The sequence below is a fragment of the Pan paniscus genome, chromosome 6 (assembly GCF_029289425.2).
Source record: "Pan paniscus chromosome 6, NHGRI_mPanPan1-v2.0_pri, whole genome shotgun sequence".
Classification (NCBI taxonomy): domain Eukaryota; kingdom Metazoa; phylum Chordata; class Mammalia; order Primates; family Hominidae; genus Pan; species Pan paniscus.
Window position 1 is genome coordinate 12,868,580 of NC_073255.2, and position 27,865 is coordinate 12,896,444.

General features: G+C 37.6%; 1 protein-coding gene and 1 pseudogene across 3 annotated transcripts in view; both read left to right on the top strand.

The window, feature by feature from the left end:
• Positions 1 to 348: 348 nt before the first annotated feature.
• The window catches only part of GLCCI1 (glucocorticoid induced 1), a 120,200-nt gene continuing 92,683 nt past the window's right edge, over positions 349 to 27,865 (top strand). For all 3 annotated transcript variants that reach the window (XM_003825045.4, XM_034963688.3, XM_034963690.3), the window contains exon 1: positions 349 to 961. In XM_003825045.4, coding sequence (XP_003825093.2) covers positions 508 to 961 — 454 coding nt within the window. In that variant the 5' untranslated portion in view covers positions 349 to 507. The remainder of the gene's footprint in view (positions 962 to 27,865) is intronic.
• LOC100979647 (peptidyl-prolyl cis-trans isomerase-like 4) lies at positions 1,325 to 27,664 on the top strand (annotated as a pseudogene).

Consider the following 27,865-nt stretch of genomic DNA (forward strand, 5'->3'; position numbering starts at 1 on the left):
GGCGTTTGCGGTGGCGCGGACTCCGAGGAGCGCCAGCACCTCGAGGCCCTTTCTCTTTACCCTGGTCCCCAGAAGCAGGGGTCCCGGCCCTCCTTGCAGCTGCCGGGTTCTCCCGTGCGTGCAGCCCCGCGAGGGCTGAGGAGAAGGCTGCGAGCGGCCCTCGGGGCTGCGTGATCCGGGCCGTTGCCCTGTCAGCGCGATGCCTGGAGCGGTGGCGGCGGCGGCTCCGGGCTCCTTGCGGCCCCGGCCGTGACCGCCACACCGAGCCCAGCCGGGCGGTTGCGGCCGTTGGACGTTTGTTTTCGCAGCCTTCCCCTCCCCCCTCGCCGAGGCGGCGGGGGTGTGCGTTGGGGAGGGGGAGCCCCGAGACTCCTCCCCCACAGCGATACCCCCGCCCCTCCCCCTTACACACTCGCACGCACTATCGCGCCGGCTCCCACACGCTCGCGCGCCTCCCGCCCCGCGCCTCCGTGTCGGCCGGCGGCGTCCAGGGCCCGCAGAGCCACCATGTCCACTGCCGCCTCCTCCTCCTCCTCCAGTTCCTCTCAGACCCCTCATCCCCCGTCGCAGAGGATGAGGCGCAGCGCCGCGGGGTCCCCGCCAGCCGTCGCCGCCGCCGGGAGCGGGAACGGTGCGGGCGGCGGCGGCGTGGGCTGCGCCCCGGCTGCGGGAGCCGGCCGGCTGCTGCAGCCCATCCGCGCCACGGTGCCCTACCAGCTCTTGCGGGGCAGCCAGCACAGTCCCACGCGCCCGCCCGTCGCCGCTGCCGCCGCCTCGCTGGGCAGCCTCCCGGGGCCCGGCGCGGCCCGCGGCCCCAGCCCGTCCAGCCCGACGCCGCCGGCGGCTGCAGCCCCGGCCGAGCAGGCGCCGCGGGCCAAGGGCCGCCCGAGACGGTCCCCAGAGAGCCACCGGAGGAGCAGCTCACCTGAGAGACGGAGCCCCGGCTCGCCCGTGTGCAGAGGTAGCGAGCCCAACCCTCCCGTCCTCCCGGGCTGCGTCTCCCCGACGGTGCCCTCCGTGGAAACTTCAGCCTCTTCGGGCTTCTCTTTGCTAGTGCATTATCGAAGGTGTGAAAGTGGCTTTGGGAATCTCACCCCCCTGCGGTCGCTGTGGGGCTTGGAGGAGCGAACTGAAAAGCAACTTTTATTTGACCCTCATGCCGCCCCTCAGATTCTCTCTTCCATCACTCGCCTGCTTCGAGAGGTTTTTCAGTTTAAGAGCTGGCTAGCTCATTCGTGTGTTTGCTGTTTGTAGCCGGGGAAGGAGAAGCTGGGCGAAACACTTAACACGCACACAAACTTCAGCAGCGGATAAGGTGGTGGTTGTAATCTCTACAGTCTCTTTGTGCTTTTCTGCAAAGTTCCTAACGTGCCTGTAACTACCGGGATAATTTTTTAGTTTTTAGAGGGTTGGTGGCATTAGTTTCGATGTAAGGATACCGGCTGGATGTAATGAGATCTGCGAGAGGGGACAGTTTTGAATGTACAATTGAAGTGTATACGGTTTTTTCCCTCAGTCCTCCCTCTCTCCCTCTCCCCCACCCCCCCGCCACCCCGCCTCTCTCTCTCCCTCTCTTTCTCCCCCTCCCCTTTATATATTCATGCATCAGAGCACTCCTGCACTGTTTGTGCTCTACCGGAGATTTTCATGGTAAATTTCTGAAAACTTATTTGTGGAACGTGTTCGTTTTTTTCCTTCCATTTTTAAGTACACTTAACAGTTCAGTTGAGCTGTTCGAGGATCTCAAGTTTCTTTTTTTGTTAGGTGTCAAAGGTAATGGTGAGCTGGTGGATGCTGTGGGTTTCCCTTAGTGTTTTCTGTTTTGCTTTGGTTTTGTTTATGTCTAGGGACACAGTGCATGATTTAGTTGAGCCCTGGGGGAGAAAAGGAAGATTAGCCAAAACAGGGACTTAAAGCTCATAAGGGAGAGTGGAATAGCTAATATTGTTAGATACCAAACTAGAGCTACAGATGCTGCTGCTGCATTGTGGAGGGAACAGATCATACTGGGTGGAAAAATCTCTGCTTGGAAGGGAAACACTGTCAAAGTCTGTACATTGTTTATGTGGTATGTGGATTTTTTTTTTTAGTGGAGTTTTCTTGATGAAGGTGTTAGAGTTGGAGAAAGTGGCTGTCTGCATTATGATACATTGCAGTCTTGGTGTTTTTGTTTTAATATTTCAGACCCGTAATTAGCATGTTGCTAACGCACTTGTTTTCTGACCACTTGATGGTGAACCAGTGTAGGATGTAGTGCAGTGGGATGAGTACATGAGCACCAAGAAATACATCCTGTAATCTGTATGCATTGGGAGGAATATGCTCCTCCACTCCTCCCCCAGGTCAAGCCAGCTGCTGCAGAAACTGACATCCTCCAGCAAATCCTGAATGAATGAATGAAAACAACGTGATCGCCCTAATAATGACCACAACTGAACACACATCTTTGGCTGTATTTTATAGAAAAGGCCACCATTTTCTAACAGATTAATGCCATATGCAACTCCTTTGCACATTTTCTAGAACTGTATGAAATGAGAAGTAACAGAACGAACAGAAAACAGTTACATAAATTTTTTAGTGATTTCGCTTCAACAGTGCACAAATTGAGTTTTGGGATTTTCTTGTAGGGACTAAGAGGCATAAAATAAGCATTGCAGATTGTGTACAGAGGGTCTTGTGGGTGTGAGTAAGAGAAGTTTCGGCAATTGCTGCAACAACATAATGGCCATCTAGTACCTCCTCCCCTTTTGTATATAAACACTAACATCTTACAACGGATAATAGTACAACTTGTTTCTCTGCATCCTTCAAAAGGCTTAATTGCTTAGGAATTACATGCTCCATCATCAAGCAGTTTTAATAAAATTTGTGATCTGGCTTAAACTATTCTCTTTGTTGTAGTGTGGCACATCCGAGTTTAATGCGATTTTAATGCAATCATGATGAAAACACTTTTCTGAGTCTGGTTGTGCAGCAGACAGATTTGCAGTGTCAGAGAGCTTGTGTTGGGAATGCAAGGGCTTTCTTTGCTAAAGATGTTTTTCTGCTGTTTTAAACACCAGGTGGTTTTGTCAGTTTCTTACATTGCAGTGATTTTTGAATGCGGGCTTCTGTGCCCCCAGTTCCCTGATTATATTACTCCTATGTTACTTCTCCATGTCCCGCCTTTTACCCCCACTACCCAAATTAAAACTGTCCTACTAATCTGTTCTGTTTCCTTAGCCATTTAAAATCCATGATCTGAACAGTTGATTTAATTTTTCGAATGATTATCTTCTCAGTTTCTTTTGAATGCCGTAAGGTTCTGACTTGAGTGGATTTTAGCCTGCACTGGTCAAGGTTCCTGCCGCTGCCACTGCTGCTGCAGACACTGACATCACTATACTGCATGAATGAAAAACAACAACGTGCTCCATTTCTTCCTCTGCTCTCCACCTCCTCCTTTTTCTGCACACTTCAGTGTATGTGGGTGTGTGTGTGTGCGCAAGAGGGTGGTAAAACTGCGTTTGAAACTACACTTGAAAGCATTAAGTAGTTGATGGCTCAAGGGGTAGGTATATAGTATAAAGGCATATTGTTTATGAAAAGCTGCAAGGGCTATGGGCATTTCGACTAAAGGTGACATAACTGAGCATTCAGTATTTCATGCATTTCATCTGGAGTGATGATTATAGGAGAAAATATGGAAGCTTAAAAATTTTTTTATGATTCTTTTACCAAAAAATTATGAAACAACACAATTTCTAAATAAATTATATCATTATCTGCGTCTTAAGCATTCTTAATGTGAATATTTGTAGGGCTAAGGCTAGAGTAATAGAGAATTGATATTCAGATTGTTTCACAAGGCTGAGGAAAAGCTGAATTCTATAAATAGGAATAGTCAATTTTAATATTATTATAATATTAATTTATACAACCCAGGAAAAAATGGTAATTTCCTTTATTTTTGTAGCATAGTTTTAAATAATTTAAATGGTTAACATAATAGAAATACATAAATTGCCAAATACCTTGCTGTATATATAGCAGACATGGAGTTTTACGAATTGAAACTGTTTTGTTTGTGCTCATGGATCATCCTCTTTTTGCTTGTTTTTTTTCTTTTGTATTTTTAAAACTTCGAGGTTTGTTATTTACATTCATTCCTGTACTTTTGCCATTAGTAAAATGTCATCCTCCCTCTTGTTTGGTTCTGAAGGGTCTTGCAGTGGTGAATGACAGGCTGCTGAATGAATCCTCAGGCTCCCTGTGATGTGTTTGTAATAGACGTAAAATCATAAAGTATTATGCAAATAGTTATTTTTTTGTAATGGTAATACATAAAGTCTACCTTTGAGATAAATAGAGCAACTCAAATGAGAAAAAGCAGGATGTTAGTGTTAAAATTAATGATCTTTAAGCTAAAATCATTAGTAACAACCAAAAGAAAATATAATAAAGTTTCTTCTTTTTGAAACCTCACAGAGCAGAACCCATGGATTTAAACATAGAACAAATACAGTTTTACTGTCCAAGATAGTAAGTAGGAAATGCAAATCTTTGTGCGCGCGCGCGTGTGTGTGTGTGTGTGTGTGTTTTGTAAAGATAGAGCATTAGGATTATAAGTTCTAAAAGATGTAAAAACAGTCATATTTAGAATACTCTGGATGGAGAATACAGCTTATTTTTAAGTGTACCAAATCTGATAACAAAAACATGGAAGAGCTTGTAATTTATATAGCCCCTGTTATGAAAAATAGCATATGTTAGTTCCTGATTTAACATATCAGGTTTATTTAGGCCTAATACTCTACCAGATTGCTAACTCTAGAGTGAAATTTGATTAGACTTTTTCATGAGTATCTTGAGAGCCTCATTGTTTTATACATAAAGAAGTTATGATTCTATTCTAAAAGATAATGCAAATATAATGTTAACTGCATGTAATATATGTTTGCCTGTGTTCATTCATTTGCTTTCAGTTTTTCTCTTTTCCTTAAATTTATCTTTTTAAGTCATTTTTATGCTGTGCTCAATGGAATACAAAAAATTTTAATAACTTTTTCTCTTTTAAAAGAGATACTCAGATATTCTCTTTCTATGAAGTTTATTCTCAGGCTATTCTTGAAAATTAAGATCCTCCCTTTCCATTTTAAAATTAATTAATTTTCCTTGAGTGCTTATAGATACTTGTTTCAAAGCTTTCTTCTACATTAACGTTTTAGCTTTTTCTAAAGAGACAGGTTTCACATACTGACTTTTGGGAAAGGTTTTCATTCTCAGAAAACTATGCTAGAGAGCAGCAGTGTTCATTATTTACAGAACTATTTTTTTCCATCAGTTATCTCATGGTGCCTAAAATTTCTAGATCAATCAGTGAATAGCAAAATGGATAAATGAATTTATAGTTATTTAATCAAAATCTGTGGTCTTATGTTCAAAGATTATATTCCTCTCAAATAACTGTTATTGTAAGCGTATTGAATATTGAATACCTAGCATGTGTAAATCATCTTAATCAGTTTTTAACTGTATGTAAAGTTCTGTGTGTATATATTGAACTGGAAATCATTTTATTAATTACAGTACTTTTTACAGAAGGACTGCAGTGTACGTTTCTGTAAGGACTTAATGCAAATTAGGATTTGTACTTTGGGGAAATGTTGAAGGATAATGGCGTCCTTGTGATTTTTGTTTTACTTGTGATAAGTCAGACTACATGTGAATAAGAAAATAAGGGAGTAACTGGGCTCCACAGCAGTGAGTGGAATGGAAATAAATGACAGTGTTCAACAAATGGCTAGTCGGAGAGGGTTTTCCTTAGTCTGAAATTTTAAAAAATTCTAAAAGTCTGTTTTATTAAAATGTTCACAGGTAGTTAATAATCTGCCAAAGAGTATAGTCTAATGACTTAGATCTTCTTAATTTTAGTTTGGTCTTTTCTCCAGAACTTAACATTTCCAGACACCACTAAGATAGACTTTTTGGCAGCCCCTGTCCTAGTCTGTGTCTGGCACTGCTTTTTGTCTTCAGTATATAATTTATTCTTTTATTAAGTGTCTAAGAAGCTAAATCACTGACACTCTTTTTGTGCTACATACTGTTTAATTATTTTAACAAGAGGTTGAATTTATCTAACTTCTGGTTTCTGCCAAAAGTAAGTGGAGGAAAGAGAACACAAGTACTCATATATTGATATAGAAAGCCTAGGGAACTGATGGAAGGCAGATACTACCTGTATTTCCCTCTACTCTTCATTTGGACCCTTGAAAGTGACCATAAGTTGACGCATCATTTGGCTATTCTAGAAGAATTTTTGTGCTTATTCTGAAAAACAAATTATAATGGATTAGCAGTAATTCTGAAAAATCTAAGGATTTTACTTACGAACAAATTGTGGAAAAGTATTTCATTGTAGCATGAACAAACATGGCAGACACCTTTAAGCAGTGTTGTTTATTCCCAGTGAATGTTATTAAGACACATACCAAGTTCATGAATACCTCAGTGACTTCCCCTATACTATGCTGTGTCTCTAGTTTTAGGTAGGAAGGAAGAAAACATATATTTGTGTGCTAACTATATACCAAGCAATGTATACTTTGATTCAGCAAGGATTTAGGATGTGGATCTTCTCATTCCAGATCCAGTGTTCATTCCATAAGACTATCCTGTTGCTCCTAACTCAAAAAGACTCTAATGTTGATGATCAGCTGTGATTTCTAAGCTAAAAGAATGACAAAGGAATTGGTTTTCTTTTGTTTCCATGACACTATTACACTGTGCTGGGGTATGGTCTGACATTTTCAGAATGTCTAAAAATGTGAGACCTAGTTTGTTGAATGTAACTAAAATAAAATATAGATGGATTGGCCATTTTTCTCCATTTCTTTCTTGCATATAAGGAGAAAGAGACAGAGAGAATGTGTGTGTGAGAGAGAGAAATCCTTGTTTCTGAGATAGACAGAGAAATTCTTGTTTCTGAAGATAGGAACATGATTGTATCTGGGCTTTCTTGTGTGTATTCAGAATCGGTACTGTCCTCGAATCACTTTATAGTGAGTATAAGTGCTTTTCTCCCCTTTTCTCTCTTCATAAATGTTAAAAGTTAATTACATATGGTGCTAAACTGATGGAAGCTTCAGGAATCACTAAACAGAGACTGGTCTCAAGTGATTGTCCCAGCAACTGGCACTAGGTTGATTCAGCCCTCCCAAAAGACAACAGGCTTCCAAGAGCCTGCAATTTGTGGGTTGAACAGTGTACGTATATAACTTAATGAAGTCCACCATCGTATACCTTAATGATGGCTCACCAAAAAGAATGATGATTTAAAGAAGCTAGTGGGCTGGGCGCAGTGGCTCATGCCTGTAATCCCAGCACTTTGGGAGGCTGTGGTGGGCAGATTACTTGAGATCAGGAGTTCGAGACCAGCCTGGCCAACATGGTGAAACCCTGTCTCTACTAAAAATACAGAAATTAGCCGGGCATGATGGTACGCCTCTATAATCCCAGTTACTCGGGAGGCTGAGACACGAAAGTCGCTTGAACCTGGGAGGTGGAGGTTGCAGTGAGCTGAGATCATGCCATTGCACTCCAGCTTGGGCAACAAGAGTGAAACTCCATCTCAAAAAAAAAAAAAAAAAAAAAAAAAGAGAGAAAAGGAAAGGAAAAAGGAAAGGAGAAAGGAAAAAGGAAAGGAAATAAAAGAAAGGAAAGGAAAACTAGTAACCCATGGTTGTGTGGCAAGGTCAGTGTCCAAAATTGTCTACCAGGTTATTAGAATTGTTAAGAAATCCTGCTGGGCATGGTGGCTCACACCTGTAATCCCAGCACTTTGGGAAGCTGAGGCAGGCAGATGGCTTGAGTTCAGGATTTCAAGACCAACCTGAGCAACATAACAAGACCTTGCCTCTGCACAAAATATAAAAATTAGCCTGGGTATGGTGGGACACTCCTGTAGTCCAGCTACTCAGGATCCTCCTGAGTGATCCTCAAGGAGGATCACTTGAGTCCAGGCGGCAGAGGTTACAGTGAGCTGAAATCACCCTACTGCACTCCAGCCTGGGTGCTAGAGTGGGGTGCTGTCTCAAAAAAAAAAAAAAAAAAGTTAAGAAATCCACCAACCATCTAGATGTGTTTCGTAATGAAAAGGTGAAAACTGCTACAACTTCCTGTCTAGTGTTACTGAAGATCAAATACTTATTAACTACTGACAGTAATAATTCCTTATTTATTCTGTGTAGCCATAAAGAAAACTTTTGTGAATAGTCCGTATAGCTAATTTTAACTTTGACATTACTAAAAAATTAACTTTCTGATGAAACATTTTCTAACGTTCTTACACACTTGATTGTTAAGCACAGTGAACAAGACATAAACGAACTCCTTGTGGCTTGATTAGCTTTATTAATAACTATTATTGATAACTTATATACATAAAAATGATTACTATAGATGATATTGAGAATAAGACTGAATGAGTATTGACTGACTAGACTTGTGCTATAACTGATTCTATAAATTTGCTTTTGGGATTATTTCCTGTTTTTCTGATGAAGGTGGAGCAAAGCATGTTTGACTGAACTGGTCCTTGATAGTATAACCGGGCTGTTTTCTCTAGAACTAATTATCAAATGAAAGGCCAAAGCAATTATTTTCCAAATGGTTCCATAGACATGACGTAGAGGCATAAATGTATCCTGGGAAATACTAAATTTGGAGTCAAGAAACTTGAGTTCTCTTTTGAGTTTTGACATTTGTCTTATGACAAGCCACTAACTCTGCATCTTATCTTCTGTGTCTTTAAAATGAAGGGGATAGACTTTTTAAGATTTTGGTTGGGTAGGGAAAAGATTCTGCTATTGAAAGGAAAAGAAAGTTTATTAGACTAGATGATTCTTAAAATTTTTATTTATTGAGCTTTTATGCCAACTAATAATCTTTGGTAGAATCCAATATAAGGTACTTTTATTAACCTCTTTTCACAGATGAGGAAATGAGGTCCTGGGAAGTTAAGTAATTTGCCCAAGGTCAGGCAGCATGCACAGGGCTCTTGTAATGCTCTAAGTCCTGACTTCAAGATAGCTGAAAGTTGTTGTTGGAATCCAGTTAGTTATGGGGCAGGAAAGTATGCACAATGTATTATCCCACTGCTTATACAGTTAAGTCATAGAAAGGCTAAATATAGCTTTGGGGCGGTGAGGGAAGAAGAGAAAGCTAAATGGGACTAGACGCTAGGGTGCATGGAACTTAAAATAGCTGTAAGTATCCCCAGTAATTATGCCATCATTGGGCCTTCCCTTTGGTCCCTAAAGGACCTATCACTTTGTTTAGACAGAATTTAGCATTTGATTTTTAAAAACTTCCTTTCACATGAAAGTTCAAAATCTGGGTAGAATAAGGTCTCTTTTTTGTGTATTCATATTTGGCAATGTAAACTTTAAAAAATCTGCCCATTTATAATGTATTATAAGGCTACCTTCAGCCCCATAATTATGATTCTCTACATTTATCATCCTTTGATATTTTAGCAACATTTAACATAGTATCTTTTTATACAACACTGTCATGGCAAAGCAATGCACACTACCTTAAAAAAATTATTTATATGTACTTGGCTCTTTCACTTCTTTTAGGTTTGTTGATGTAATACAGAAAATAAATTTTAATCTCTATTTTAATAATTTCTTCCAGGGTGTTTTGGCATTTTTTCAATGTCATTTGTGCTTACTATAAGTTCTGCATAGTAGTTAATGTGGAAATGATTTTCTTTTATAAGTAACATTAGAAATTGTGTTTATTGTTAGGAGAGCAAAAGTATTATATAGAGTCTTTGTGATGGATAAAGTTTCTCATAACATTTCTTCTGTAATTATATTTACTTTTCTAGTTAAATATATCAGTTGTACATTGAATTAGTGAAGTGTAATGCTGGTATCTTAGAAGATAATAAAAACAGTAGGACTCAGTGGCTCAGGGTTACATCAAGTCTAGCCATATGGAAACTTTACTATTCCTCATACAAACTTGTGAAGTGATCTTTCTATGAAGGTACAAAAATATCATAGTAAAATATAGATTGGTTTATATTAGCTAATTATAAACAAAATGTATTTATAATATCTTTCGAAGTTTTGTAAGTGTCATTTTATTTCTTCTAAAGTATTCTTGGAGTTACTCTGACACATTGCCCCTAAAAGAATCAATCAACAGTCCTCTTCCTGCTTTATGTCAGATCATTTAAGTGTCTAGGACTTAACTAAACTGGTGTTGGCAAACATTGCTAAATGCAGTTTCATTAGTATTGCAAAAGTGAGGATTTAGACTGTGCTCAGAGATTAGATTTTTGAAAAAAGCTACAGTATTCTGCAATATTTCGATCATAGAGCTTAAAAAGTGTATTTCAAAGGTCTATTAATACTTTACATGCCAGAGTGACCTCTTAGTTTGTAAAAAAAAACGCATTCAGGGAATTGCATTTGCTCACTTTTTATCTTTTTAGGTAACAAATAGTGGGTCAAATTCTTAGCAGATTTTAAATGAATTATCCTTGTTCAGAAATAGGCTATTCTCACTGAGTTTTAGATTTTATATATGAATTATTTATTTCTAAGTTAGCTTGAGCTTTTTCTGGTGTTCTGTTTTGAAGTTGCCACTCTGTTTATGTGTATTTTTCTTTCATTAGATGAAGCTTGAAATATTAATTGTTTCATCCTATGGTTTCTATAACATACTTACATCTAACGTGTCTTGCTGCCTTTACCTATTATAATATTATACTATAGTTTAGCCTAGGATGATGTCACTGGCCCTTTCTTTCTCTGCATACATATACATTACTGCAGAAGTCTGAACTGTATTGTTGGAGGTGGCTTCTTGTGTAGTAGTGTAGTAATATGTAGTAATAATACTGTGTAGTAATCTTGGGCAGTGATGCCTTGTGAGGCTGTTGAGATAAGGAAGAATTGGCTTTGCCTAAATGTCTGCTATTGCTGAGCTAGAATGGGAAGTGACAAACTTTTCATGTATTATGTCACCATTTACCTGAAATTTTGGCTGAATGCAGTGACCCATTTTTCTTTCTTTTCTTTTATTCTTTCTTTATCTTTCTGTCTTTCTTTCTGGCAGTGTCTCGCTGTGTCACCCAGGCTGGAGCACAGTGGCACAATCTTGGCTCACTGCAACCTCTGCCTCCTGCCTCAGCCTCCCAAATAGCTGGGACCACGTCAGTGTGCCACCACACTTGGCTAATTTTTTGTATTTTTAGTAGAGATGGGGTTTCGAACTCCTGGCCTCAAGTGATCCACCTGCCTTGGCCTCCCAAACTGCTGGGATTATAGGTGTGAGCCACTGGACCTGGCCCTATTTTTCTTTCTTATAATCAGACTTTACCTATTTTCAGTTTCTATTGACTTTTAGTTTTTGCCTTAAAGAATATTAGTGACCTCACCAGGGCTTATAGCTGAGGAGGAGTGGGTGCCATGGCGGTTCTACTGGAGACTACTTTGGGCAATGTGGTTGTCAATTTGTACACTGAGCAGCAGCCTTGCAACTGTGAACTTTTTGAGAGCAGGTACCACAGTTTAATGGCATTTGTGATGGCAGTGCCAAGCACCTAGAAGGTACTCGCCTGCTTTAATTTCTTGAGATATTACAAAATAAAATATTACAGTTATTGCCTTATTCACAGTATACAAAGGTATTTTATCATACAAACTGTTGATCCTACAGGGACTGGTCGTGGAGGAGAGTCTATTTTTGGCCTAGGATTGTATGGTGATCAAGCAAGCTTTTTTGAGACAGAAAACGTCCCAAGAATTAAGCACAAGAAGAAGGGCACAATGTCCATGGTGAATAATGACAGTGATCAACATGGATCTCAGTTTCTTATCACTACAGGAGAAAATCTAGATTACCTTGATGGTACCATACAGTATTTGGTGAGGTGACAGAAGGCATTGACATAATTAAGAAAATTAATGAGACCTTTGTTGACAAGGACTTTGTACCATATCAGGATATCAGGATGAATTATATAGTGATTTTAGATGGTCCATTTTGATGACATTCCTGATTTATTAATCCCTGACCAATCACCAGAACCTACAAGGGAACAATTAAAGAGTGGTAGAGTTGACGCAGATGAAGAAATTGATCATGTCAAACGAAGGTCAGCCGAAGAAGTAGAAGAAATAAAGGCAGAAAAAGAAGCTAAAACTCAGGCTTTACTTTTAGAGATGGTGGGAGACCTACCTGATGCAGATATTAAACCTCCAGAAAAATCTGTGTATGCAAATTGAATCCAGTGACCACAGATGAGGATCTGGATATAATACTCTCTAGATTTGGGCCAATAAGAAGTTGTGAAGTTATCTGGGACTGGAAGACAGGAGAAATCCTCTGTTCTTTCTTTCTTTCTTTCTTTCTTTCTTTCTTTCTTTCTTTCTTTCTCTCTCTCTCTCTCTCTCTCTCTCTCTCTCTTTCTTTCTTTCTTTTTTTGTTGAGATGGAGTCTCACTCTGTTGCTTAAGCTGGAGTGCAGTGGCACGATCTCGGCTCACTGCAGCCTCTGCCTCCTGGGTTCAAGTGATTCTCCTCCCTTAGCCTCCCAAGTAGCTGGGACTACAGGCGTGCGCCACCACACCCGGCTAATTTTTGTATTTTTAGTAGAGACAGGGTTTTGCCATATTGGCCAGGCTGGTCTCGAATTCCTGACCTCAGGTGATTCACTTGCCCTGGCCTCCCAAAGTGCTGGGATTACAGATGTATGCTTTTATTGAATTTGAAAAGGAAGAAGATTATGAGAAAGCCTTCTTCAAAATGGACAATATACTTATAGATGACAGAAGAAAACATGGATTTTAGCCAGTCTGTTACAAAGGTTAAATGGAAGGAAAAAGTGGGAAATACACCAAGAATGATTTAAAGGAGTATAAAAAGGAACAGGATAAACCATCTAATTTGGTTCTGAAAGATAAAGTAAGCCCAAACAGGGGGCAAAATATAATGTTGTACTAGATGAGCAGGCAGAAGACTCCAAGTCAAGTCACTCACACACAAGTAAAAATCACAAGAAGAAAACCCATCACTGCTCTGAAGTAAAAGAAGATGAAGACTAGATACCAATCAAAAATACTAATCCAGATAAGTATGAGAAAGTTTGGAGTTTGGTCACTACGAAGAAGAAGAAAGCTGTTGGGAGAAACGAAAGAGTAAAGAGAGAGACCGAACTCAGAACTGCAGTCGTAGCTGATCATGAGAGAGGAATGGCCATTATAGTAATAGTCACAAATCCAAATACCAGACATCTTTACGAAAGAGAAAGGAGTAAAAAGAGACTGAAGCAGAAGTCCAAAGAAATCGAAAGATAAAGAAAAATCTAAGTACAGATGAAAGATGAAGAGGCAGAATTGAGTGGCTAACATATTCACCCTTGTCTAACTTAGAGTGCCAGGAAAGCAGGTGTTCAGATTTTGTGTCAGAGCTTGTTATTTTTTTCATACTAGGATTATCGCCCTTTAGATTATTAATACTGATTATATAGGGCACTGAAAGAACTCAACATTTTCTTTGTATACTTTTTTACACTAATGTTATTATACATAAATGATAGTCTTCATTTTTGAAGTCTTTCACATTTTTACTCTTCTTTTAAAATGAAGTATTTATACTACAAAAATACATAAACGTGTTTATAAGGCAAAGGGATAATGAATATGAATATCTGTATACTCATCAGCCAGCTTAAGATCTAGAATATTGCCTATACTTTAGAAGTCCCCTAAGAACCCTCTCCCTCTCAAGTAATTATTTGGAAATTTGTGTTTGTCATTTGCTTTGTACATAGGTATCTCTAAATGAAATGTTAATTTTGTATGTTTCTCAATTTTGTATAAATGGCATAATGTTTGTTTACTTCTGTGACTTTCATTTTTATTGCTGTATTGTATTATATGAATACTTATTGTTCTGTTGATGTACATTTGAGTTTTATTTATTTTTGTTTTTGCTGCTGAAACTGCTGCTGTGAGCATTGTCTGTCTAGGAGTTATAGAGCTTGATCACGTGCTATGAGTATCTTCATTTGTATAAAATAATGCCAAATTATAAAAAATATTAGAATTATAGCCTTTAATATTACTATTCAGTTATGTTAGCTAGTCTTTAGGACACTTGCCCCATTGTACTTTGTATTAAACATGTGGTCAAAAAATAATGTCTTTATGCAGATATTCCTGTTTAATGAAGTACGTGTTATAGTTAACTTGTTGGTAAAGCAAACAATGTTAAATGAATCATATTTTGTGGCTTTTCTTTTTTATGGGCATATGGAACACTGAAGAAAATCTTACGGCCTCTGACTATAACCATGTAAGAAACTGTATAAAATTGTATGTAGGAATTTTAGGAAATAGGGAGGTATAGGAAAAGTAATGAAATGAATTATAATTAATATTTGTTTTGTTCATTTAAAAATATTATTCTATTATTGAATTAAGTGCCTCAAAATATAAGATAAATATATAGTGCAGCAGCTGAATCTTTGATTATTTGACCCACTGTATTATTCCATAGTTAATGTAGTGATTCTAGAGGCTTTGATAGTTTAGTTATGATTTTTCATTTATCTTGATGTTTTTATAACTCTGTATTCAAGGTAATTTTGGTGAATATCTGTGCTTCACCAAATAATAGCATGTCATTTTTAGTATTCCAGCATCTACTATGGTTTCTGGTGTTTAGAAAGCCAGCCTTGCAGTAAATATTTTTTAAATCCTTACATAGGGTTTATATAGAGATTTCTGTTTAGCTATATATGTTCAAATCTGTGATTTGAATCCAGCTACATGAACAATGATTGTTAGTGCATGCAAGTCCTGTGAATATCTGACAAAGGTTAAAACTAATAGATTATATTTGTGTTGCCCATTTTGTAAAAATGCCTAATAGTTTAGGTAACTGATGGTTTTTATCTTCATTTAAGGCCTGTTATTCAGTGGTAGTGGTGGAAAAACACTGATTTAGACTTTCACACAAAATAAAAGGAGCTGGGTGCTCTTGCTGGTAGAGATAGGTGTGATAAAGATGGGTGATGCCAGCATAGTCCACATATTAAAAGATGGAAGATAGATTTCCACAGAATGAGTTTCTAAGTTACATTTAAAGTTCTATTAAGTGAATTTTGATTTAGTGAGGCTCCATGGACTCAGCTTCTGAATTTTTGTTTGTTTTTTTTGAGACAGGGTCTCACTCTGTCACCCAGGCTGATTGCAGTGGCGCAATCATGACTCGCTGCAGCCTCAGCTTCCTGGGCTCCAGCAATCCTCCCATTTTAGCCTCCGGAGTATCCAGGACCACAGGCGTGTGCCACCACACCTGGCTAATTTTTTAATTTTTATAGAGACGTGGTCTCCGTATGTTACCCAGACTGGTCTTGAACTCCTGGGCTCAAGGAATCCTCTCACCTTGGGCTCCCAAACTGCTGGTATTACAGAGCCACCAGTGCTGACCCTGAATCTGTTATACTTAGAGAAACTAAACCATCCATGCCCAAAATTTGGTGGGCTCTTCAAATTAAAAATTCTGATGTTTTTATAGTCCCTCCTAAAGACTGTGGTAATACTGAGCTCCAAGTAAGGAGAATGTGAATTATATATTAATTTGAACTTCATCGTAATGTAAAAACTTTAAACTGTAAAGCAGATTTTGAGGTGGTTATTTGCTCTACACAATATCTAGCTTATGTGCAAGTAAAATGATCCAATTTACAAAATGTTATTTACGCAAACTTTTTAGGAAGTCAGTTACACAAGGTTGAGGTTCATCTGAGGTTGTAAAAACATATTAACTGAATAGTGTAATTTCTCATTGCTGAATAAAATGTTCTACTGAGATTTAGCAAAATTAATATCCTAAGAAGCTATTATAAATGAACATGAATACATCTTTTCCATTCCCTTTCTGTCTGAGTTTTACAATTCTGAGGAATGTGGTATTCAAATAACCCCTAAAAGAGAAGGAACTCATATATGCTAATGATTTTCTCACATTTCTGTGAAAAGATATGCTTATATTGGATAAATATCCCAAGACTTTTTCTGGAATATTTTGTCCTTATTTAAAAAAGTATTACTTCAGTTATAATTCCCTAGGAAATTATTCCTAACCAGCCTCATATTTCTGTCCTTCTTCCAAGAAAAACTTTCACAAAACTTTCTACTCTTGTCACTGTCAGGGGGACAGAGCAATAAGTAAGCATAATTAGACTACAAATATGGTTAGTGCTGTAGATTATGATTTTGTGTATAATTGTATATTTCTACAGGCTGATTTTAATTTATTGTTTTCGTATATACTTAAGGACCAAGGGAAATGTGTGTATGTTTGTGTATGAGAGAGGGAGGGAAGGAAGGAGGGAGAGAGGGAGAAAGAGAAAGAGAGTAATAGCATGTGCACCCTAAAGTTCACATTCCTTTTTCAGCAATCACTGGATAATCCCTGGTTCCTGACATTTTCTCCATACAGAGTAGAGGTTCATGATCACTTTTTCGTAATACTTTAGGTAATTTTAATATACTGAGGGATAGTGACTTAGGATTTGCTCACTTCGTATAAGATAAAACCAATGATGGGCACACATCTACCTGTGTAACAAACCTGCACGTCCTGCACATCTATCCTGGAACTTTAAGTTAAATTAAAAAAAACCAGTGAACACCCAACTAGACATATTCCTGAATGTCTTCCTTGTGATTCAGGGGAAGTTTACTATTTATAGTGTTATATTTCCTTCTCGGAAGCATTTATTCCATGCTGAACACCTTGACTGAACTGTTTACCTCAGAGTTATTTGGTAAGGTGTAAGTTTGTTGTGTGTGGGTTTGGAGAAAAATCAATCCGTTTAGATATAAATCCTTTCTTCTGAATCCTATAATATAGTTTTAGAATGGCAATCCTGTTATCTGCAGTTTAATTTTCTTAACAAATGTATCAATTTTCTCTGCTGGGGTTGGCTTTATAATTTGTGAGCGGAAGATTATGTTGGTATTTAAATTCAAACTTGAAACAAGCATTGAAAAGTGTAATTACTGCATTTCTATTGGCTGGAAATGAGTATTTTTATAGTTGGTACCTGTGTATGGCAAGTTAAAACAGACATGATCCTTACACATTCTACAAGTTTACAAATCTGAATTTTTTAAAGTATCATTATAACTGTCTTTGGATATTTTGCTCATGGTTTTTATCTTCTTCTTGATCCTGTTACTGTCTGTATAAAAAGTTTTAAAGTGTATTCAATCTATTTTTCACAAAATAGAATATATCATACTCTCTTAGTACAGGAATTCGTATTCAATTTACATGCTTTGAAAAAGTGACCTAGTGTGGCCAGGCACAGTGGCTCCTGCCTGTAATCCCAGCACTTTGGGAGGCTGAGGCAGGCGGATCATGAGGTCAGGAGATGAAGACTATCCTGGCTAACACGGTGAAACCCTGTCTCTACTAAAAATACAAAAAATTAGCCGGGAGCAGGAGGGGGGGGGGTGGCAGGTACCTGTAGTCCCAGCTACTCAGGAGGCTGAGGCAGGAGAATGGCATGAACTTGCTAGGCGGAGCTTGCAGTGAGCCGAGATCACGCCACTGCACTCCAGCCTGGGCGACAGAGCGAGACTCTGACTCAAAAAAGAAAAAAAAGAAAAAGTGACCTAGTGTATTTTTCTGTGTTACTGAGAATAAAACTAATAAAATTCAACAAATTTTACTCTATATAATTGCAAGTTTGAGTCATGTGTTTTAAAGATTCATGTGTAATATATGATTAGAAGCATAGTTATGAAGGTAAGAGTATTGAATGATTTTAATTTACACTCAGAGACTTGGTACAGAAATGGAGTTGGTTTCTTCATTTATTGGCATGATGGTTCCAGCCTTTATGGTTAAGAGATATTCAGACCTAGAGTGTCATTGGATTGAGTTCTTACTTCCTACTAGCATAATCTTTGACTTTTTCTCCTCACTCATTTCTCCCATCCTTCTGGTCACTATATCTTGTCTTACCTCCTCAGAATTATCTCCTGAACATGGTGGGGTTTTTTTGCATTCTTTCCATGTCCTAATTATTACTTCTTGCTTGGACTTTTGGAATTGTCACCTCTTAAGTCTTTTCCCATGCCAATTGTCTTGCATCTTTAATGTAATCATTATACTGCTATAAGCACAGTCTTTCTTTAAAAACAAAACAAAACAAAAAAACCCCACAAAAACTGATTTTAATGAAAGATTTCTGTTGGTTCCTTGGTGAATTAGGGGTAAAAGACTCATCTCACTATCCTCCACTGTGTACCTTGTGTTCCTGCCAAACTGAACTCACTTTCTTTGGGTATATTTTTCCTGTCAGGAATACTTGTGCCTCTAATATACATGATTTTTGCCTGAAAACCCTAGCCGTTCTTTGCAAACAGCTTTCCAATATCATGCTTCTCTGCAAAATATTCCTGACATTTCCAGGTAAAGAGAAGTGTGGCTTTCTTTGAATATTCAAAGCACTGTATTTACACCTTTACATCGTACTGTCACTATTTAAGACACTTGTCATCTCATCTGAAATGTCAGTTTCTTGAGGGCAGGAATTCTGGACTGTTCAGGATCTCATTGCCCACCAAATGTATTTCTCTACTTGAATGTTTCTATTTCACTCTAACACATTGCCTGACATTTTACTACTTAGAGATCCTTTTGAGTTGACAGTCATTTATTGATTGATTATTGACAGAGTCTCGCTCTGTTGCCCAGACTGGAGTGTAATGGCATAATCATAGTTCACTGTAACCCCAGACTCCTGGGCTCAAGCGATCCTTCCACTTGAGCCTCCCGAGTAGCTGGGACTACAGGTGCATGCCGCCATGTCTGGCTAATTTATTTTTTATTCTTTATTTTTTTTAGAAATGGGGTTCCACTATGTTGTTCAGGCTGTTCTGGCCTCAAGTTATCCTTCCGCCTTGGCCTTTAAAAGAGCTGGGGTTGCAGGAGTGAGCCACCATTTTATTTTTTAAAATGCGTATCTCTGAAAAGATATCCTTGAAACTCACTATCTTTGTATGAATTAGTTCAATTAGATTATTTTCCTCATGATATTAAATTGAGAACAACAGTACCAAGATAATGGGAGTCTTCTTGGAGATGAGATGGGAGTGATGGACATAATGCTTTTTGGAGAGTAAGTAGTAGTCTTTCAGTAAGATGATGTTTGGAATATGAGAATATAGTCTTTCATCTCCATATGGCCCCAAATCCCAAAACCTAGAACTAAGGCAGCACTGGAGTCTCTGTTGATAAGAGTTTACAGTTTACAATAAGGTTTTTGTGGTTAAGTCTATGTTAAAAGGATCCAGAAAGTTCAACTAGTGTTACGTGTTTTCATGCTGATGAGCAGAGTTTTTTTTTTTTTTTTACTATCAGGTGTATTGTTATTAGTAGATACTTAGTATCATCAGTGTGAAATTACATACCACCTTGCTTTGACAAATCTTAAGGACTTTCGAATAAGTTATGAGAGTCCTGACCATCCTTTAAGGAAAACAGTGCACTCCTCTAAAAGCCTATTCAAAGAGGTCACCTTGAGGAATTATATATGTTTTCTAGTCTTTTTGAAGTCCTTTTTTTAAATGTCTTCGGAGAATTTCATTTAGAATACTCTTGGAGTGAATCTGTCTTTTAGGGGTAGATAGGACTTTTGAAAATAACCAAATGTCATTAAGAACCTAATGTGGAGAGTAAGGTAGGTGATTAAGTTAGATTATCTTATTTATGGTGACATATTATGATGCTTATGCAATGAGAGTCACTTTAAAATTTGGACAGACTGTCTCCAAGAGTAATTTAGACAAATAGAGTTATTAATAATACAAAAAGTCTTCTATAGTAGACTCCTATATGTTCACCTAATCCTCTTTTCTCTCCCTCTTGTGCCTACTTCTAGGCTGTAATTTCTGGCCCCCTTTGCAGTTCTGTATTTTTTTCTTTGCTGACCTCTGCTGCAGTTAGATAAGGCTAAATGATAAAGAACACTTTCATCCTTGTTCAACTTAAAAATTCTTATTTGGTCCTCCTCATTCTTTCTTTTCCCTCATCTGCCAACTGGATGCAGAGAATCTAGTAAAGGACTCTGACCAAGGTCCTAATGGAATGGTAGAGCCATGAGATGAATGAAGTCTGAATCCCTAAATGATCAAGTAAAAAGCAATCTGTCAGTCAGAAAATACATGTTGGGCTTTTATTGTGATAAGGCACTAATTTTTTATAAAAATAAAGCTATAATTTTAAATTGTAGCGGCTAGCATTACCACCCTTACTGTACTTTAGAGTTTGAAGAAGATAGTCCACTAGCTGATGCTATTGGAGCCACCTTGAAAATTAACCTTGGGAGTTCCTCTCTTTCCTTATCTAATCTGTCACATTGGCAAGTATGGTTAATTTGTGTTGGCAGTGCATCTGTCAATGCAAGAGACACTCCATCAACCTGTTCTATTTTTGTGTTTGTAAAATGTCAGAGCATAGAAATCATGGTCTTTTATATAAATGAGGAAAATAGAATGACAATTGGACCTGAATTCAAGTTGTTTTTTTCACTGTCTTGTACTTTATTCACAGTGATTTTAGATGAGCCTCACATAAAGGATATTAAGGAGAAATATGGAGCTATTCTACTTGAGGCTCTTCCCAAAAGTCTGCTTTGGTAAAGAGGTCTAGAATACATGCCAGGCGATTTTAAATTTTTGAATATTTATTTCATAGTAAAGGCTAAGGAGACCACTCGTGATAGCCACAAGTTTAACAACTGTTTTGTAAGTAGATATACTAGGTGTCAGATAAATGAAAATATGACAACATTCTTGCTTTTTAGGAACATACCTCCTGGTAGATAAGTCTTGCATTAATCATTTAAATGCAAGGTAAACATATTTTGATTGTTAGTTTTTTTCCTCTCCTGTCTCATTCTAAAGTGAAAGTAAAATAGCTGAGATATAGGTGAAAAGAGAGACAGATACAAGTGTGTGATCTCCATGAGAAATAAGTGAGCTACATTATTTATAATGCTCCGAACATGCGTAGTTCAGTTCTTGTCACCTGTTAATACTAAACACATAGAAAGGATTTTAAAAATGTAATCAGAAGTGAAGGGAGAGAGAAAAAACCCACTGGAGCTTTCTGGCTTGGTGTGGTTTTGTTTTCCTCCTACTTTGAGATGAGTCCAGTACATCTGGAGGTATTATTCAGTTTTGTATTCCAAATGCCCCAGCTATTCTAGGTATTGTTAATGATTCAGGCTGTATCTAAAACTATCATCTGAGATTAATTCACTCATTTCTTGGGCACTTAGGGTGAACAGTGCTCTTTGTTTGTTGAGGAGAAAAAAATTAAATACAGTAAACACTAAAACTTTGTGACTGTAGTTTGTTTGTATCGCCTGGACAGTGCCATTTTGACTGAAGCACAGTTCAATCAGTAATATCAATTGACTCTTTTTGACGAAGATAATAATGCCCAGTTTTGTGGCTATTTTAGAAAATAAAGCATAATGCTATCCAGCAATATGTTATGACACTTTGCCCTACACTTGTTTATGCTGCTGGTTGTTTTATTTCTTCAGTTGCTCTCAATCCTTGGCAAAACTTCCTGGCAATCTTTTATGCACAATATTTGTAGAATTGTTGAGGTGAAAGGTGTTCTGTGTATGCAGACATAGACTGGTGTTTTACTGTGTTGTGTTTTACTCGTGGCCTCTACAAAAGTATGATTTCTGTAAGACATTTTCCTTCAGGATATTTTCTGCTGCTTTTGGCCTTTCCGACTTTATGAAGCACTCAATTTTGGATAAACTACTGCTTTACAGCTACATATTTGATTCTTTGGTGTCAATATATATGAAAGTAAATGCTAGAATAAACGTCTGTGTTTCCGTATTTCTGAAGCCTTCATTCTGTTGAGTCTGTTTGTTCTGGGTTTACTCTAGAAAAGTGTAGCTAGTTGTGTTTCCTAGTAAACAACATATTCACCATTGCTGGATTTGGGGACACATTGTGGGGGTGGGGAGAATACAGCTTGTGAGCTATATTTAATTTACTACATTATTTTGCATTGAGCAAATCAGTGGTATCCAGACATATTTCAGTACAGATTTCTATTTATCATTTGCTTTGCAGCAGTAGATTAGCTTGGCTGGAAATCATACCTTACTCAGGTTAAATAGTTACTCTTTTTCCTAGGCCTTTCCCCTTAATCTCTTCTACATTTAACCATGGATTTAACTCTTCACCCTATTGCTAGACAGTTACGAGCTAATTTGTAGTTATTACATAAGCAAAGTGTTTAAGTGTGTGAATCTTTTGTTTATAAATTGTATGTTAAAATATATTTGGATTTGGAATTCTACTTTTCAGTTTAGATATCATGAGAAGGGCTATTCACTTGTCTAGGAGACTGTTGTGTTTTCTGTATTATATTTAGCTGTTCTTCATTCAAATAGGAAATAAGAATGCTGATAATTTTCCAAGGAAGGATGTTACTTTTCAGAATTAGAGGAATTATAGGCATACACCTATCTGAATACATTTTACATGGCATAATTTGATTATCCTTTTGTGGAGATTCCATAATATTAATAGCCATAATCAGCTTTTTCTTGGCCTTGAAAATAATTTTAGGGATGCTTTGTTCTTTACTGACATGTCCAGTAGTTGGTAAGGTAGTGTGGAAGGAGCCTGGTTATTCTCTTTGTTCTGTAAGAGGCCCTTCTAGATTTACCCCATTGCAAGGAGAAGATCTTCCTCAAGGCTTCTATCTTTTCTACATGGCTCTTCTTCAACCCCCTCAGTCCATTATCCCATCATTTCTCATGGCAAATATCTTTCTCCATAAAAGGAACTACTATTTCTTAATGCTTTCCTGGTTCTTGCTATAGACTTCCATAGGATGCACTTGGAACTTTGTGAGTGTCAGGCTTGGAGGGAGAGAATAGGCAAAAACCTATTGATGGTTTTAGTGTGAATCCTCCAATTTCAGTTACTTTCTCCTCTAGATTGAGCAGGAGCTGATTTCTTTACTAGGTTACTTAGGAAGAAAACTTACCTCTGTAAGGCTAGCCAATTCAATGACGTTGGAGGAATATTAGAATTTATTTTTTCTTTCTGTCTGTCTGTCTGTCTGTCTGTCTGTCTGTCTGTTTCTCACTCTCTCTCTCATATATATATATATCTGGCTCTAGAAGGAATTTAATAACTCACATTTAGTTATCAGACATTCTGGAAATTTATAGTCTTAAATTCAAATGTGTTGAGAGGGAAACAATGTAATTTTACTATCCTTCTATGGTCATTTATTTCATTTAGTGGTGGAAGACTTGCCCATAGAGATACTGAACATACTGCTGCTCTCTTCTCCTTCAAAGGTGCTGGCTCAATGACTCACACCTTCCACCGGTTCTTATGTTAATTCCTTTCCAGGCTTTTGATTGAAGAGCATTCTCTAATAGATTTTCAGGAAAGACTCATAGGAATAATATTCCGTAAGTTCTTGCTAGTTATGTAGCAAGAACTCAGATATAGTTTTTTTAATCTGTAGCCTTTATACTTGAAGGTCACTTTAGCTTTATCAAATATATTTGATATGTTGATTATTTTCCCCAGATATAAGTATGTCCTTTCCGTATGTCCTTTCAAGTTATCTTTTATTTTAGGAGAGTTTTAAAAATTATAGTTTTTAGTATTTTTTGTTTTGTTCCTTTGGTCATTTCTTGAGGGACTCCTGTTATACACACATGTTGGACCTTCTTTGCCTATGTTACATATTACTTTCTCTTGAAATCTTGTCTCCTCATTTTTTTAATTCTGTAGTTTTTTTCTTACCATTTCCTGTTTCTGTTAAGGCATTATCCATTGTGTTTATTCATTCTTGAGTTTCTTGTAACTTAGTCTTCATCCCTAAAATAAGTTTTGATATCTTTTCTAAGTTTTTCCTGAGTTTGATCACCTCTATTTTCATATCTTCCTTGCTGTCAAACACATCATTTCCAAATATTTTTTAAGTAATGAGGTTTTTCATCACTGTTGTCATTTAAAAAAGGATTTTTAGCTTACTTTGAAATATTAGGTCACAGTTTTCATCTTATGTGAGCATGTCTTTCTGGCATGCTTTCATTATTCATAGGGACATCTTTTATTCTTTGTATGCTTTTATTCCCTTACGATAACTTTAGGAAGAATCTGCTATTTTCTGTTGTTCATTTCTTTTTAAGTAAAATGAATTTTTTTGTACTTTTAAATAGGGTGGATAGTTCATGATACCATTTCTGTCTTCAAGGCTCTAGTGCTCCCACTCTTACTGTTTTTGTAAAATGACTTCTAAAAAAATTCTTGATTCTGCTCTCTTCCTGACTCCGTTGTCCAACTTTTTCTCAACCTTCTCTTTTCTTTGCTTCTGTCTGCTCAATTTTGATTAGACTCTCAGTAATTTCTCTTTACTGTTGGATTCCATGTTGGAAGCAGTTCTTTTTTGTTAGATTTGAGCATAGCCATATTGCTCTAGTATCTCAGACTTTATTGAGTTGATGTCCTCTTGCTTTCACTTGCAAATCAGATTGTGTGGAATCCCCTCCCAGTTTGGCTACTATTCTAGATTGGCCCTTTACATTTACCCATTAGTGGATTGTGTTCTCTGGACCATCAGAAGCCTGGGTACATTCCTTTGCTGTCTCTCACACAGATGCTGATACCACTACGGCCCAATACTTTTTTATGCTTTCTCCCAACTCACTTATATTTGGTGTTTTGTGGAGATATTTTGTGACTTTATTATGTTGTAGATGCCAATACTCCTTGACTTACAATGGGGTTACATCCTGGAAAAAAAAAAGAAAATATTTTAAGTCAAATATGCATTTAATACCCCAGTAAACCCATTGTAAAGTCAAAAAATTGTGAGTCAAACTGTCATAAGTCCAAATGCTTCTTGACTTAGGTATGATGGGTTTATATCCTGATAAACACATCATAAAGTCAAAAAATTCTAAGTTGAAATATCATAAATGTGGAACCATCTGTATTGTCCTTGAATCTTTTGTTTGGCTATTGTCTTAATCTGTTTCGTATTGCTATAACAGAGTGTCACAGACCAGCATGGCCAACATAGTGAAACCCTGTCTCTACAAAAAATACAAAAATTAGCCAGACATGTTGGTTCATGCTTGTAATCCCAGCTACTTGGGAGGCTGAGACATGAGAATCACTTGAATCTGGGAGGCAGAGGTTACAGTGAGCTGAGATCACACCACTGCACTCCAGCCTGGGTGACAGAGTGAGACTCTGTCTCAAATAAATAAATAAATAAATAAAGTAGCTATAGAATATTATAGCTAGTTTATAAAATTTTCAGACTCAGGGTTAAATTATTTAATGAAATTAAACTATTAAAATCTAAATTTAACTTACATATTAGAGCAGTCTGATTTAATTTTACTCTGCCACTTTCACAAAAAAGAAATTCATTTTTCACAATTCTGGAGAGTGGGAAGTACAGTATCAAGGTACTAGCATTTGGTGAGGGCCTTCATGCTATGTCATCCCATGACAGAGGTAGAAAGGCAGGAGAGCAATAGAGGGTTGACCTAGCTCTAATAACAATCTGCTCTTGTAATAACATTAATGCATTCATGAAGGCAGAGCCCTCATGGCCTAATTGCCTCTTCATTGGTCACAACTCTTAATACCATCAGAGTGGCAATTAAATTCCAACATGAGTTTTGGAGGGGACATTCAAGTGTAGCACCTTTCTTCCTTGCTGTCTGTCTGTCGTTAAAATCTATTCTGCCAGCATCTTCATATTGTTGGAATACGTTGGCAAAACTTTTATATAAGGAACTGTCTTGAATATTGACTTATTACTCTATTTAATGGACAGAAAATGCTACATATATTACATAGATATACATAGAGATACACATAAACACACACACACACACACTCTCACACACTCTCCATATTTGTCCAGGTAATGGTTTCACTTAATACACTAACAGTGTTTGTGTTTGTGTATCAGTGTTTGAAGTGAAACTGTTACGTGGACAAATAGGGAGAGCATGTGAGTGTATGTGTTTGTGTTTTGTGTATGTCTGTGTATTTCTGTATGTATGGACATCAATCCCAAGTAAAAGCAAGTGAAAAATTTTAGTAGTATCCTCTACTAGAAGAGTGAATATTTTTCTATTTGTTACCTTTATTTCTTATTAAATAAATAGCAAATTTTGAGGGAAAATGCTTTTTCCTATGTGTCATTATATTGAGGAAATTATTCCCTACTTTAATGATCAAGGTGTTTGACCAGTAATATTAGTTAGCACTTTAGGAGGCTGAGGTAGGCAAATCATTTGAGCCCAGGAGTTCCAGACCGTCCTGGGCAATATGGCAAAACCCCGTCCTCTACAAAAAATACAAAAATTAGCTGGGCGTGGTAGCATGTGCCTGTAGCCCCAAATACTCGGGAAGCTAAGGCAGGAGGATCATCTGAGCCTGGGAGATCAAGGCTGCAGTGAGCTGAGATCGTGCCACTGTACTCTAGTCTGGGTGACAGAGCAACCCAAATGTCCATCAATGATAGACTGGATTAAGAAAATGTGGCACATATACACCATGGAATACTATGCAGCCATAAAAAAGGATGAGTTCATGTCCTTTGTAGGGACATGGATGAAGCTGGAAACCATCATTCTCGGCAAACTATTGCAAGGACAAAAAACCAAACACCGCATGTTCTCACTCATAGGTGGGAATTGAACAGTGAGAACACCTGGACACAGGAAGGGGAACATCACACACCAGGGCCTGTCCTGGGGTGGGGAGAGTGGGGAGGGATAGCATTAGGAGATATATCTAATGTAAATGACAAGTTAATGGGTGCAGCACACCAACATGGCACATGTATACATATGTAACAAACCTGCAGGTTGTGCACATGTACCCTAGAACTTAAAGTATAATAAAAAATAATAAAATAAATTTTAAGTTCAATTACAAAAAATAAAAATGAGAAAAGAGAGCCCATTTTATAACCTTTGTTGTTGTGCTCTTGTTAAAAACAGTTTTTCTTTATAAATTGAGATGTAATAGTGAGTTTGTCTCATTTGATAAAAAATTTTCCAAGCTTTGGTGCTTTAACTGGAAGTTAAATTCACAGAATTTTGTGAAATATTGTTTTCTGATTAGGAATATTTGTGTTCCTTTTGCTTACAATATGACTTTCCACCTTTGGTCAGTTATTTTAGTTGTTTTTGTAGTTGCTAATACTTTGTGATTACTTCTTTAGTATATGAACTCATTAGTCATAGTGGATTTTAGATGTTTGGAATTTCATTAACAGAATTCATTTGAAATTTATAAGGCTGATGAATCTCCTTCTACTAATTACTACTTTGCTAAAGTTCGTTAAAGGACTATCATTCTGCCACCTCCCAAAAAAACGAACTTAAAAAAATCTTTTGCCATATATGTACTTAAAAAAAAAAGTATTCCAAATATCAGAGCTCCATCTTAATTTGTTGTGTACTTTTTCAGTGCTTGTTACCAGGCTTCTTGTAGCCATATTAGTGAAGTTTTCTTTTCAACCTTGATGCAAAGATACTCCCTTGAGTTTTCTTTGAAAATAGACTGAAGGCCTCCTTCTAAATGTCTTATGTGTCATTTGACATAAGTTTATTGGGTGAGCTGTAACCTAGAGAATCATGCCTAAATAGCTGCCTGACTACATTTTTTGGTTTGTTTGTTTTTCCTGATGGACCTCAGGTTACAGAGTTTTGTCAGGCCTCATTTGGTCAGAAGCATGTTTGTTTC